The sequence below is a fragment of the Saccopteryx leptura genome, chromosome 5, assembly GCF_036850995.1.
Source record: "Saccopteryx leptura isolate mSacLep1 chromosome 5, mSacLep1_pri_phased_curated, whole genome shotgun sequence".
Lineage (NCBI taxonomy): Eukaryota > Metazoa > Chordata > Mammalia > Chiroptera > Emballonuridae > Saccopteryx > Saccopteryx leptura.
In genome coordinates, this window is record NC_089507.1 from 28,696,678 (window position 1) to 28,712,679 (window position 16,002).

Sequence of the window (16,002 nt, forward strand, 5' to 3'; positions counted from 1 at the left end):
TCCAGGGGAGCTTGTATTATTGGTCACATGGGACTATAATAATTGGTGTTACCCAGAAAGCGGCACATACTTATCTGGTACTCTTTTTTTTTTTTTTTTTAATTTTTAATTTTTTACAGAGATGGAGAGTGAGTCAGAGAGAGGGATAGACAGGGACAGACAGACAGGAACAGAGAGAGATGAGAAGCATCAATCATTAGTTCTTCATTGCGCGTTGCAACACCTTAGTTGTTCATTGATTGCTTTCTCATATGTGCCTTGACCTTCAGCAGGCCTTCAGCAGACTGAGTAACCCCTTGCTGGAGCCAGCAACCTTGGGTTCAGGCTTGTGGGCTTTTCCTCAAACCAGATGAGCCCGCACTGAAGCTGGCGACCTCGGGGTCTTGAACCTGGGTCCTCTGCATCCCAGTCCGACGCTCTATCCACTGCGCCACCGCCTGGTCAGGCTTATCTGGTACTCTTATTTGGTGACTGCTTCCAGGAAGATATATCTACATTGCCTGGCTCTGGTGGCCAGTGGGGCTTAAGCTTATGGATTCCACAAGCCTGTACCCAAGAGCTCTTAGCAGCTACCGCCCCCAGGGCACAGCAAGCAGCAGCAGACCCAGGAGCTCCTTGATTCTGTAAAGAAAGCTTATTAGCCAATCATCATGGCTGTGGCTAATTAAGCATATCTAAGGGCTAACTATAATCTTTACCCAGAAGGCAGTCATATTTTTATGCTCACCTCCTGTCATACTCCAGAGTGTCAGTAGGTCTCAGAGGAAAGCTTTACAAGCAACTGGGGACCAGTTTTTGAGGGTGAACACCCAGGGGACTCTCCTTGATCACTTGGCTCTGGTGGCCAGAAAGTTTCAGGTTCCCTGGTCCCATGGGAGGCTGGCAGGCTACCATCCCCAGGACACTGCAGACAGTGGTCTGAGGCACAGCTCCCAGTCTTTCTGTCAAGAAGGCCTCATTCCTTGTCTCAGAGGCAGGGTTCACCTTGGGCACACATTTAACGGCTCACAGAGCTCCTCCAAGGACACAGGCTGTGGACGCCAGCCTTGCACTGTCCCTCTGCCTTGCTCCAGCTTGCCGAGCTCCCTCAGAAAGGAGCTCCTACACTGTCTGGAGCCTGGGGTTTTGTGACTGCCTCCTAGTGGACACCTACAGATTGCCTGGCTCTGGTGGACAGCAGGGCTTACGCTTGCGACCTCTCAGGACTGTGTCTAACTGTGTACTTTTAAAAGTTGCTGCCTGAGGGTCTGGTTTCCAGTCAGCCTGAATCTTGGTGCTGAGATCCTCCCTCTCGGGAAACTGACAAGTCTTGGCACATCCTCAACTATTGAGAGCTGTTAAAAAATATAATAGGCTGCTTGGATCAGCAAAAAGGTTTGAGAAATGACCAAGAGCTGGGGCAGGGCTATTTAAAAAGTACCAGTCCCTATAAGAGGCTACTGATGGTGTTTTATCTAATGCAATAGTTAACAACACAGTCAAGCAAAATGAAGAAACAGAGAATATATTCCAAATGAAAGAATAAGATAAAATCTAATTAAAAATAAACTTGACGAAATGCAGGTAAGTAGTTTACCTAAGGAAGAGTACAAAGTTAAGGTCATAAAAATGCCTGGATGAACAAAATGAGAACTTCAACAAAGAACTGGAAAATTTTACAAAGTATCAAACAGAAGTTACAGAGATGAAAACAGTAACAGAACTGAAAAATACACTAGCGGGGTTCAACGGCAGACTAAATGAGGCAGAAGGACTGATTAGTCAACCTGAAGACAGGCCGTGGAACTCACCTCATCAGAGCAGCAATAAGAAAAAAAAATGATGATATAGCATAAGGGACATACAGGGCAACATCAACAGACTAACATTTACATTATAGGCCTCCCAGAAGAGAGAGGAGGCAGAAAGATTATGTGAAGAGAGAATGGCTGAAAACTTCCCTAATGGGAGGGGGAAAAAAGGACATACAGATCCAGAAAGAGTTCCAAATAATATGAACCCAAAGAGACCCACACTAAGACATTAAAACATCAAAGTTAAAGACAAGAAGAAAATATAAAAAGCAGTAAGGGGAACAAAATTTATTATGTACAAGGAAAACTACTAAGACTGTGTGCAGAACTTTAGATACAAACTGTAGAGACCAAACGGGAGTATATAATATACTCAAAATGCTAAAAGAAAAAGAAAATTCATTAACATTCAGAGCTGAAAGAGAGTTTTCCGAAGAAGTAAAAGCTAAAGAAATTCATCACCACTAAACTGTCTTGACAAGAACTGTTACAGAACTTTTTAAAACTGAAAAGCAAGTACGCTAATTAATAACAAATACATATAAAAGAATAAATCTCACTAGAAAAGTAAATTCACAGCAAAGGTAGTAGATTAATTATTTATAAAGCTAGAATAAAGGTTAAAATACAAAAGTAAAAATAACTATGATTACAGTAATTAGTTAAGGAAGACACAGAAAAGATGAAAAATGTGACATCAGAAACATGAAATGAGGGAAAAGAGTAAAAATGTTGAGCTTCAGAATGGGATCAAACTTAAGTTGCTATCAACTTAAACTGTTACAGTACATACACAAAAGATAAAAGAGAAAGGAATTTAAGCAAACCACTAAAGTCATCAAACCACAAGAAAAAAGAAAGAGAAAAGAACAGAGAACTATAAAAACAGAACAATTAACAAAATGGCAATAAGCACATACCTATCAATAATTACTTTATACAGACTAAATTCTCCAATTGAAAGAAGTAAAGTGGCTGAACAAATTAAAAAACAAGACCAGCTATATGCTGCCTACCAGAGACACACTTTAGATGTAAGGACACACTTTAGGTATAAGGATTTAAAGTGAAGGGATGGTAAAAGATATTGCATGCAAATGAAAACCAAAAGAAAGCTCGTGTAGCTATACTTATATCAAGACAAAAAGAAGAGCCAACAAAAACAAGAATCAACCATGAATGCATAAATAGGTAGAACAAATCATTGTTTTTCTCTCTATCCCTTCCTTTCTCTCTAAAATCAATGAATAAAAAATAATTAAAAAAAATATATTTTAGCCTGACCAGGCAGTAGGGCAGAGGATAGAGCATCAGACTGGGACACAGAGGGCCTAGGTTTGAAACCCCATGGCTCACCAGCTTGGGCCTTGGCTCGAGCAAGGGGTCACTCAGTCTGCTGTAGCCCCCTGGTCAAGGCACATATGAAAAAGCAATCAATGAGCAGCTAAGGTGCTGCTACGAAGAATTGATGCTTCTCGTTTCTCTCCTCTCCTGTCTGTCTGTCCCTATCTGTCCCTCTCTCTGTCACAAAATAAAGAAAAGTATATTTCAAAGGAGAGAAATTTTACTACATGTTTTTCTAAACTGTCTAAATAAAGGAAATGAAATCAATATTAATATAAACAGGAATAAAACAAAGAATGAAAAAAGGTTTTGTTTTGGGTTTTTTTTTAGAAAGAGACACAGACAGGAAGGAAGAGAGATGAGAAGCATCAACTCATAGTTGCATCACTTTAGCTGTTCATTGATTGCTTCTCATATGTGCCTTCATGTGGGGCTGTGTGGGGGCTCCAGCCGAGCCAGTGACCCCTTGCTCAAGTTAATGACCTTGGACTCAAGCCATTGTCCATGGGGTCAGTTCTATGATTCCACGTTCAAGCTAGCAACCCCATGCTCAAGCTGTGAGCCTATGTGTGCTTAAGCCAGCGACCTTGGGGTTTCAAATCTGGGACCTCAGCGTCCCAGGTCAATGCTCTATCCACTGCACCACCTGTCAGGCAGATAAAAGGTTTTTTTACTCTAATGGGAATAGTAAAAGAAAGACTTCAGCTTTCTTTAGAAAGTAAAAATAATTTTAAGAATTCTTGACAATCAACATGACTTACTCTTTAATATCACGAAGCTGGTCAACATCTTGTGAACGTGTAAAATCTGGATCATGGGCTAGCAGATGAATCATGTATGGAACTACATATTCAGGCAACAGTGATAATAATTTCTCTAAAGTGAAAACATTATTATTAACAACAGTAATAACAGCTTTTATCAAATCCCTCTCAAGTTTTGCATTTTAACTTCAGTTTCCATTTTTTTACCTCAGTTATTCTAAATTACAGGCAACATAAAACCTAATACTAAAATACTTTTGTTTCTATTTTAAAGGCTATTTAAGCCAAAAGAATAAATAAGATGACACAGAAGGTCCCTGGCCAAGCTAGAATGATTCTTTACTCACTGACATTTGAGCTACGTGTTTTAATCAAGTAGTACTGTTGATTCCGTAAGAAAAATACAGTTCCCTCAAACACTACTATGCATTATAAAGAGGACTCAGAAACCAGCACTTTAGATTTTAAGGCCACCCTAACTATAATGATAGCATTCTATAAAAATTCTAGTGTTATTATAAACAACAATAAAAATATATAAAATACTCCCCCAGCCAAATAATATACTGACAAGATGTACTTGCACATCAGGAACTTCCAGAGTTACTTACCAGTAGCCATAGGGTTCTGTTTAATGTACTCCCTGCGTATACTGATATTTTTTAGTAAACACTGTCGTGCATGTGCTCTTCTTTCCTTCACAGGATCTTTGGCACATAAGGCAAAAATTGCCATATACTCCAATGGGAGAAGTAACTTCACAAGGGCCTTATGCAGTTTCTGAGCAAATATCTGCCTTACTTGGTAGCACTCATCCTACAGCAGCACAAAACCAAAAACACTTAAATACAATCCTGTTTGTGCACATATCCATAGTAAATGGATCTACATCCATAGAAAGTAAACGTATTCAACTTTGAAGGCCAAGTAATTGACAAAAATAAGACATAAGACTGTTACTTACATTAATAACAAGTGCACAGAGCTGAAACTGTTCTGGGGTTATAATTTCATGGTAACAAGGTTCCTGAGCAAGCTTCATTATGGCACTACCAGCAGCTAATCGCAAGCGAGACATATCAGATTTACTATAAACAAAAAAGAAATAAACATTTCCTATAACCATTATCATTCATAAAAATGCTTTGATCCCTTTTTGAGTATTAATATCTTCAGCATAATTAATGTTTAAAATAACAATGTACAAATATGAGAAAGCTATGTTAAGTCCTTGAACTCAACACAGGGAAAAAGGCTCAAAATACTGTGACTATTTGATGATCAATTTTCTGCCTTCACTTTCAGTCATGCTCTAGCTAAGATCTTCTGCCACAGCTAAGAAACTGGTTACAGTCACAACCACACTAGTGCTAGGAAGAACCATTTTACATTAGGAACTAAATTTCTCACTTTAAGAGGAATACACATTCATTGTAGGAAATATGATTTTATTAATTCTTTTTTTTTTAAGAGAGAGAGTAGAGAGAAAGAGAGAGAGAGAGAGAGGAAGGGGAAGAGCAGGAAGCATCAACTCCCATATGTGCCCTGACCAGGGAAGCCTAGGGCTTCGAACCGGCAACCTCAGCATTCCAGGTCGACGCTCTATCCACTGCGCCACCACAGGTCAGGCGGAAATATGATATTAAAAGAACCCCAAATTAAAAATCACCTATAATTTAAAATCAATTTCCTACAATATTTAAATGCGTATGCATATATACATAGGGGCAGAATTCCTTTTTGCACCATCTATTTTTTAAAAGGGAACTGCGGAGGTCTGTGCACTCCCATCCCCACCCAGTACTCTTTTATTACCTAGCACTAAAATGTGGCACTAAATGGGGTGAAAAGATGATTTTCTTACTTCAGCTTCTATGTGGAGCACAGCATGGCTTTGATATTTTGAAGACGGTAGGAAAAGTAGAAATCTGGCCTGAATCCACAAGGGACTATTAGCATACAAGAGGAGAAAGACACTCTTGGCTAACAGGAGTGTCAAAGTGAGAACTGGTAACAGTGAGGGACCCTAAATGGCTTCTGAGGCAAATGGTTCAGGAATGAAAAAAGTAATAGCTACTATTTGGGTCCTTAACTCTGTGCCAGGCAGCATGAGAAACACTAAACAGGTTTTATCTCATTTAATTTTCACTCCATAAAATGAGAAAATTATGACTTAGAAAAGTGATACAAGTTCACACAGCTAGTAAATGGATTATAAAACTGTAAGTTTCTGATTTTATCTGCCTAATATTTCATGATATATATGCTCCTATAATTAACCATTCCCCTATTTTTTGTGATGATAAAAAATGTTGGAACTCATACATAGATAGAGAGCAGGCTAACAGCTTTTGGGGTGGGAGTGTCTGGGTGAGGGAGGTATAAAGATTGAGCAAAAAAAGGAGAAACAAAAGAGAACTTAGGGGTACAAACAACACTGTGGTAATTATCAGGGGTAGGGAGGAATGTTGGGGGGAAGTAGAAGAGGGTAAGGGAGGTGATAAATGGTGATAGACAGAGACCTGACTTGCGGTGGTGAACACACAATGTGTTGTGGAACTGAAACCTGTGTAATTTTGTTTACCAGTGTCACCCCAATAAATTCAATTAAAAAAATGCTGGGCCCTGGCCAGAAGGCTCAGTGAATAGAGCATTGGCCTGGCGTATGAATGTCCAGGGTTTGATTCCAGTTAGGGCACACATGAGAAGCAACCATCTGCTTCTCTTCCCCTCCTTCTCTACCTTCTCTCTCTCTCTTCGCTTCCAGTAACCAGTGGCTCCACTGGTTCAAGCATCGCCCCAGGCCCTGAGGATAGCTCTGATGGTTCTAGTGTGTCAGCCTCAGGCGCTTAGAGCTCAGTTAATTTGAGCATCAAGACTTAGATGGGGGTTGGGGTTGCTGGGTGGATCCTGGTTGGTCAGGGCGCATGCGGGAGTCTAACTGCCCTCCTCTTAAAAAAAAAAATAAATAAATGCTGGCCTTATATTTGTGTGTGTATCTTTTTGTATAGTTTTTTTATTATTATTATTTTATGAGTGTAAAAAACAGTCAAAGAATATTTTTCCCCCCGAAGTGAGAAATGGGGGGAGGCAAACAGACAGATTCCCGCATGCGCCCAACTGGGATCCACCAGGCATGGCGTATCTGGGGCATTGCTCACTGCAGCTGGAGCCATTCTAGCACCTGAAGCAGAGGTCATGAAGCCATTCTCAGCTCCCAGGCCAACTTTGCTCCAATGGAGCCTTGACTGCTGGAGGGGAAGAGAGAGACAGAGAGAAAGGAGAGGAGGAAGGGTAGAGAAGCAGATGGGTACTTCTCTTGTGTGCCCTGGCCAGGAATTGAACCCAGGACATCCACACGCTGAGCTGACACTACCAGTGAGCCAATGGGCCAGGGCCAAGAATAACATTTTTAAGGATCTAAACACAAAATGGCAAATTGTCCTGCAAAGGCTGTGCTAATAATTTATATGCACTGGAGCAATGAGGGAACCCATTTCCCTGATGCCATGGAGCAACAACTGCTTTAAAAATATATTTTTTGCTTATTTGATAGGCAAGATGTATCACTTAAGTTTAAATTGTATTTATTATATTTAGTGATGTTAAACATTTTTTTAAAGGTAAACTGATAATATCCCTCATTTCTACCTCATTTCTATTTGTCATTGATTTAGAAACGCTCATTTCATTAAGCCTTTGCCATTCATATACATAGTTTCTTCAAATTTAAAACTCATTATTTCTAACTCAGCTCTAATCTTCAATCTGTTCATACAAAGCTACCCTTGGCTTAGTCTATGACAAAAGTAATTTTTCATGGTTTTCTCCAGTTTAACAAAGCATTCTGCATTTCTACTGTAATTGCTCATTTTCTGTTTTTCACTAGAACATATATTCCTTGGAGAGATTTTTATACATGTAAAAAGCATAGTAATACCTGATATGAGAGCACTCAATAAATATTGCATGCATAAATTAATAATGAAATCTGTTCTCTAACACAAATTTTAAAGTAGGAATGCATCACAAATAGAATGCTTTAGTTATTTTGTTGGTACTTTCAAAATTTAGCACATTAAGAATTTGAAAAGAAACAAAAAACGGAATTTGAAATAAGCTATGATCATAAAAGCTTTGGCTTTTATTTCCATCTTAGAACAGAAAGAAGAAATGGTAATTTCACAGACTGGAGGAGTAAAAATGTGCAGAAATGAACACATTTATTTTGCATTTGCAAACCTTGTACAGTCTTCTGCAAGCCACCAAGAAGCTGCAACTCGCCTATCTTTGAATTTCCACTACAATTTTTATTCCTTTCATGGTCCAAGTCACTCCACCTCTTTCATCACTACCGCACGGTAAGATCCTTCAAGGCAGGAACTGACTCTTACCCATTTTTGTTGCAATGCTTTTCATAGTGTTTTGCAAACAGCAGTAATTCAACAAAGAATTGGTAAGTGAACCAAATGCTGGAGCTGTCACATTACTATAGTGATTATGACTAAAAAGAGTTCAGCTTTTAGGAATAAAGAAAAATATACCATCACTATTGAGATATAAACCCCGAGTACATACAATTTGATTCCAAAGTACATGGTGCAATTACAACATTCAATATTAATCAGGTAAATAATTCCTATGTAAGTTCTACCAACATTTCGAACAAAACAAAACTGAAAAGGAAGAGAAATCTCACCTGATCCGCTTCTGCTCTGTCAGATCACCCTCACTAACCAACATCGCTGACAATAACCGGAGAGTTGAATTGGCAGACTTAGACTGGTTGTTTTTCATACCCAACAGCCACCTTACCAGAAGTTTAATTGCCTGTACCTATAAAATATTAACATGCTAAAAAAAGAAAGCAACTTAAAATTCCAATTAAGGAGAAGATTAATTTATGCTAATTAGATGAGATTACTTAAATGCCAGCAAACATGTTTTATTAAGTCTGTAGAATAACAACAATAAATACTAATATTTATTCTGTTTAATCTGCACCATGCACTTTTCCTAGGGCTGTACATGTATTAACTTATTGAATTTCCAAGCAACTCCATGAGGGAAATTATTTTGCAGAATAAGACCTGAGACATTATGACAGACAACTTGCCCGAGGTCTGGTTTCTGAACTCAGGCCTTTCACACTGAACAACTGCCCAACATTTTCTAATTACTTGAAAATACTGTTTAAAATAGCAATTTAAACCACATGAATTACATATGATTAAAAATGACTACAACTATTTAAATAGAGTATAATATTTTTTGTAGCACTGAAAACTATTTTGATGAAACCATCTTCTAATTCAGTCTCACTTAACATTCTGATAAAAAAAAAAGCTAGGAGATTGCATAATTACTTATGGTCATAATTACTTAGAGGCTTACACTCAAAAGATTGTTACAAATATATGTGAAAGCACTACCTAAAGGATCAAGGTATTATTGAATACACTTATGGACAACCTGAAAAAAAGAACTGATGGAATATATGATGACTATGAAGTTACACAAGGTGAAACAGATGATCAGGTAGATGATAATGGAGAAGTCTGGTTTTAAATCTCAACACTACCATTTTAAAAATTAGCTTAATGAGGTACAATTTACATCAATTGAAAGTTACCATTTTATGACAGCCATCTGTTTATGTCGTTAGTATTCATATGCTTGTAGGTAGGTAATTAGTGGTGGTAAGGCTAGACCTGAGATATTTCTGAGCATCAACATTCTGCAGCAATCTCTTAGTGAACAGCCTCACTAAAATTGTTTTAGCAGGCAGGAAGGCCTACACAAGATCCAGACATTTATCTATATAAATAACTCAATGACAACTACAGTTTCTTTCTTGGAGAAACATCACTTTTGATTAAAAAGTAAAGCACCTCATTTAAAAATGATATATTATTAACTATTAAGTTAAAAAAAGGATATCTACGAATGTCCATTATTTCAACATAAAAGTTACTAAGACCTACACAAATTTACCTTTGCTAGTACTTCAGGGGAAACCTCTTCATCTGGAGACCATAACTTTCCATTCTTCTCACCTGTTGACTATATTCAATTGAATAAATTTAGTTTTTAGAAAGAATTTTAAAATTTCGGTCATTAAGTTTTTTTTTTAATTTTTAATTTTTAATTTTTTTTTACAGAGACAGAGATAGAGTCAGAGAGAAGGATAGATAGGGACAGACAGGAATGGAGAGAGATGAGAAGCATCAATCATCAGTTTTTCATTGCAACACCTTAGTTGTTTATTGATTGCTTTCTCATATGTGCCTTGACCGCGGGCCTTCAGCAGACTGAGTAACCCCTTGCTCAAGCCAGCGACCTTGGGTCCAAGCTGGTGAACTTTTTGCTCAAACCAGATGAGACCACACTCAAGCTGGTGACCTCGGGGTCTCAAACCTGGGTCCTCCACATTCCAGTCCAACGCTCTATCCACTGCACCACCGCCTGGTCAGGTTTGGTCATTAAGTTTTTCTTTTTTTTTTAAAAATTTAAAATTTTTTTTTATTTTTCTGAAGCTGGAAGCGGAGAGAGACAGTCAGACACTCCCGCATGTGCCCGACCGGGATCCACCCGGCACGCCCACCAGGGGCGATGCTCTGCCCACCAGGGGGCGATGCTCTGTCCCTCCGGGGCGTCGCTCTGCCGCGACCAGAGCCACTCTAGCGCCTGGGGCAGAGGCCAAGGAGCCATCCCCAGCGCCCGGGCCATCTTTGCTCCAATGGAGCCTTGGCTGCGGGAGGGGAAGAGAGAGACAGAGAGGAAGGAGTGGCGGGTGGGATGGAGAAGCAAATGGGCGCTTCTCCTATGTGCCCTGGCTGGGAATCGAACCCTGGTCCCCTGCACGCCAGGCCGACGCTCTACCGCTGAGCCAACCGGCCAGGGCCGGTTATTAAGTTTTTCATGCTGAACAATACAGTGTTACAGAAAAGTCACCAAGCATAGCTCAGAAAAGAAGCACAAAGAACTCAAACTTCCTAATTTTGAAGCTTACTAGATAGAGCCCTATCCTAACCAAGAGTGTGGGTGGTTCTGACATAAGTACCGATCAATGAAACAGAGAACCCAGAAAAGGCTTACACACCTGGTTATCTGATTTTTAAAATAGGTGCCTGACCAGGCGGTGGTGCAGTGGATAGAGTGTTGGACTGGGATGCAGAGGAACCAGGTTTGAGACCCTGAGGCTGCCAGCTTGAGCGCGGGCTCATCTGGTTTGAGCAAAATCCCACCAGCTTGAACCCAAAGTCGCTGGCTCTAGCAAGGGGTTACTTGGTCTGCTGAAGGTCCGCGATCAAGGCACATATGAGAAAGCAATCAATGAACAACTAAGGTGTTGCAACATGCAATGAAAAACTAATGATTGATGCTTCTCATCTCTCTCCATTCCTGTCTGTCTGTCCCTGTCTATCCCTCTCTCTGACTCACTCTCTCTGTAAAAAATTAAAAAAAAACAAAACAGGTGCTAAGAGCAATTAAGGAAAGAGTCTCTTCAACAAATGGTACTAAAAAACCTAGTTATCCACAAGCAGAAGAATATAGCTGAACCATTACCTTATACAAAGATGAACTCAAAATGGAGCAAATATCTAATTTAAGAGCTAAAAATCTATAAAACTTTCAGAAAATACAGGGGGAAATAAATCTTCATAATCTTGGATTTAGCAAATATCTGACAAGGGTTTAATATTCAGAATATGTAAAGAATTCTTACAACTCAAGAATTCTTACAACGCAAAGGACTTTGAATATCCAAAGAAAATATAAAAATGGCCAAAAAGCACATGAAAAAAACAACAATTAGTCATTAGAGTAGTGGTTCTCAAAGTGTGCACCAGGGTGCACTGGTGTGCCCTAGATTTCCAGGTGCGCCCTATGGTATTCCAGAAAAATATGTGCCTGTTGGGGACCAAAAAAACAACAGGATTTTGAGAATTTAATTTTTGGGGGACAGAGGTGTGAGGAATTGGCTGTAAGTTAACAGTCTGCCAACCCCCCCCCCCCCACTTGCCTGATTAGGTTGCAAAAGGCTGTTAAGCTGTGGTGCTGGATTGTTTACACTACCCCCCATGTTCCCTGGAAAGACTGGAGGCAAGTTTCTTCTATGTTTGGTGTAAAGTTAAGATGATATGTATGGTGGGGCTTTTCTGTATTCAACACAATCAAGAGTAAAAAGAGAGGAATTCTTCAATGTATTGACTAGGAAATGAGAGTTTGCCTTTCAAATGTATGCCCAAACATTGAAGAAATTGCTAGGACACATCAGGCTCATGTTTCTCATAAACACAAGAATGAAAAAACTTAACACATTCACACTAGGACCTGCCAAATTTACTAAATCTTACTACAAATGTATCTACATATATAAAAAGATAACTTTTTTGTCGTTTAAAAAATTTTTTAACCCTTCTTTTTTACGAATTCTAAAAAGCATAACTCAAAAAATGTAACATAAAAATGCTTCTTAATGTCAAAATAAATTTAATTTTGTTGTATTTATTTCATTTAAATACCATAAAAGCATGCTTGGATTTTATATTTTTTCTTTAATATTTGACTTATTATATTTCTCATAAATTTGTATATAGTGCACCTACAATTATCTGTAGGATTTTAAATGCACCCCAACTTAAAAAAGTTTGAGAACCACTGAATTAGAGACACATAAATAAAAAACAAAACAAGATAATACTTTCCACTTACTAGGGTGGTTATTATAAAAAATAACAACAAGAAAAAAATAGTGTTGCAAAGATGTTCTGGAATTGGGAGCTTTGTGCATTGCTGGTGGGAATGAAGAGCTGCTGTGGAAAATAGTTTGGCAATGCCTCAAAAAGTTTAACATAGAATGACCATATGACTTAGTAATTCCATTCCCAGGTATATACCCTAAAGATCTGAAAACAGGGACTCAAAAGTGTACATTAGCATTATTCACAATAGTAAAAAAGTAGAAAAAATTCCAAGTGTTTATCAACAGGTGAATAAACAAAACATAGGCTACACATAGTGTATTATTATTCTGGCATAAATGAAGTTCTGATACACATTGTAACACAACCTTGAACCCATTATACTCAGTGAAGTAAGCCAGACACAAAGGACAAACACTATGATAAAAGATCTGTAGACTATGCAAATACCAGGGGATGGGAGGAGGAGGCAATGGGAGGTTATTGGTCAGAGCAGTGGTAGTCAACCTGGTTCCTCCTGCCCACCAGTGGACGTTCCAGCTTTCATGGTGGGCGGTAGTGGAGCAACCCAAGTATAAATAAAAAGATGGATTTAACTATAGTAAGTTGTTTTATAAAGATTTATTCTGCCAAACTTAGCAAAAATCCGACATAAAGTACTTGGTAAGTAATTATTATTATATGCTTTAACTTGCTGTAACTCTGCTTTATAAATTTTACAAAGTAAAGTTACTTCCCTACTTCATAAATCACCATTACTGTGGACCGGTGGGCAGTTAGAAAATGTTACTACTAACAAAGATACAAAAGTGGGCGGTAGGTAAAAAATGGTTGACTACCCCTGGGTTAGAGAATACAGATTCCACCTGAGATGATCAGGTTCTGAGAAGTAGACATTGGTGATGTTTATGTGGCAATGTGGGTGCATATTTTAGGTGGTAGCTTGGGCCATTCTGGAAGTTACTTGGCTTTCCTGGATATCTCTCATGTATTCAGGAGTTATACATGTTAGTAAACTGTATTTTTAAAAACAGATCAAGATAAAAACACCCAACAAAAAGACCAAAATGTGGGTGAATATAGCACAGGTAAACTGTACTCTTAATGACAAAATGGCAAAGTTTGTTTTATATGCATTTTATCATAAATAAAGAGCCATCTTAAATTTCACATATGTTGCCAGGCACATCTATTAATAGTGCAAGGAATAGTACAAAAATGTCTATTACATCCAAACGGGGGAAAGAGAAAAGAGAAGGGAGTACACTGCCAAGTATCTTTCTACGTTCAGATACTGAGGACCAGGTGGAAGGATTAGGTAAACTGGGTAAGTTAGCACTGCACTGAAAGTCATCCACACTAACATATTAAACTGATTAGAACAGATACTACACTTGATCTTAGCCAAAAGGCCAAGAAGTGATCCATCCACACTAATATAGCGGGTAAGATTGGTTTGTCTTTATTCAATAACTCTTTTATTTAGGTCCATTGGGTAAAGCAGAGATTTTTTTTCTTTCTTTCTTTTTTTAGTGAGAGAGAGAGAGAGACAGAGACAGGAAGGGAGAAGAGATGAAAAGCATCATCTTGCAGTTGCATCACTCTCTTATGTCCCTTGACTGGGGGGCACCTCCAGCCACCAAGCCAATGACCATGGCATTATATCAATGGCAAGCTGGCAACACCATACTCAAGCCAGTGACCTTGGGTTTCAAACCTGGCACCTGAGCATCCCAGGTCGATGCTCCATCCACTGTACCACCACTGGTCAGGCAGTAGAGATGCTTTTTTTTAAGTGAAAGAGGAGGGAAGACAGTGAGACAGAATTCGCATACGACCCAACTGGGATCTACCAGGCAACCCCTGTCTCAGGCTGATGCTTGAATCAGCCAAGCAATCCTCAGCAACCAGGGCCTACATGTGAACCAATTGAGCCACTGGCTGTGAGAGTAAGAGAGAGAGAAGGGGAAGAGGGAGGGGGATAGAAGCCGAGAGTCACTCCTCCTGTGTGCCTTGATCAGGAATCGAACCGAAGACATCCTCATGCCAGGCCAATGCACTATCCACTGAGCAACCAGCCAGGGCAGTAGAGAGTCTTAATCAGAGGTGTGTCTGGACTCCAATGAAGAGCTAATAAATCAGCATGTGTGCGCGCGCGCACACACACACACACAGAATTCAATAACTAAAAAAATACACAGATCTAGCACCAAAGTATAAATTATATTTCAAAATGTTAGTCAATACAACTCTACTTATATTTTTAACAATGTTTGATAAAACAAAATTCTAGCACTTACGTAAATTGTCCTTCAAATGTTAGGATAATAGCATTTGACTTATAATTTTTACTTCATAATTCATCCATCTCATTCTCATTTTTTTCTTTCCTAAATGTCAACATCTAGTAATAGCTAAACGAAAGTCAGAATGTCATTTGGAAATTATGTAAATAAATGAAGGAAAAAATACAATAATTTAAAATGAAAACAATTATATATATATAGAAAAGCAGAAATGTTGTTTCTGAGATAAAGATATAGTCTTAATCTGATGATTCTAAATTTAATTAAATGAGAAACTTACCCTGTCATTCATTAGCAGATCTTTCACAATAAAATTTGCTACCACAGATTTCATTGGGGAAGCAAACTGATCTGGTGCTAACATAGAAATGTGGCCCAATGAAACTAATGGAGTTATAAGTTGTTCTGGTACATCAGCATTCAGACTCCTACTGAGTGGCTATAAAAATAAAACAGTCAGAATTACCAGTTTGTTTTGTAAATAGCTAGACATTCTATAGAAACATAAATGTTCCCAAGACTTCCTGAATTTATCATGCTCAAATAAATCTGTTCTAGTAATAGAATAAAAAGTAACAAACCATATTAACATTTGCTTCTTATTTCACCTACTAGAATTTAACAAGATTGAAGAATGCAGAAAAAAAGATAACAGAAAAAATAAAGCTCAGGTAAAAGGTAGAAGTAAAAACAAGAACACTTCTGCAACCTCAAATCAGTATTATTTTCAAGCCATCTACAACAACAAGTTTGTTATGTTCGTGGATTTTTTATCCTGTGGGGACATTTTAAATGACCATGAACCATAAAAAAATCAACAGTCAGTGGGTTCTGTTCATACTATATCTAATTTGTGATAATAGGAATACCTTTCTAATAATGGAATGAGGCCAATTATACATAAGAACAACAGGACAAATTTTCAGGTAGGGGTGTCAGGTACTTTAAACTTGGTGGTTCAAAGTCATCTACTAATACTATTTGAGGATAAACGGATCACTGAGCCAATAAAGATAAAATGAAGTAAAATGTTCTAACACAACCACACAAAACATCCTTTCATATGTAGTATTTGAACAAACAATAT

At 38.4% G+C, this 16,002-nt stretch overlaps 1 protein-coding gene and 1 pseudogene across 4 annotated transcripts in view; both read right to left on the reverse strand.

Annotated features, from left to right (window-relative positions):
* The window catches only part of PDS5A (PDS5 cohesin associated factor A), a 118,762-nt gene that overhangs the window by 32,311 nt on the left and 70,449 nt on the right, over window positions 1-16,002 (reverse strand). For all 4 annotated transcript variants that reach the window (XM_066387386.1, XM_066387389.1, XM_066387388.1 and 1 more), the window contains exons 21-26: window positions 15,196-15,354; window positions 9,896-9,964; window positions 8,601-8,737; window positions 4,866-4,989; window positions 4,513-4,717; window positions 3,899-4,013 (exon numbers count right to left, since the gene is read on the reverse strand). In XM_066387386.1, coding sequence (XP_066243483.1) covers window positions 3,899-4,013; window positions 4,513-4,717; window positions 4,866-4,989; window positions 8,601-8,737; window positions 9,896-9,964; window positions 15,196-15,354 — 809 coding nt within the window. The remainder of the gene's footprint in view (window positions 1-3,898; window positions 4,014-4,512; window positions 4,718-4,865; window positions 4,990-8,600; window positions 8,738-9,895; window positions 9,965-15,195; window positions 15,355-16,002) is intronic.
* Window positions 13,919-14,033, reverse strand: LOC136407200 (U2 spliceosomal RNA; annotated as a pseudogene).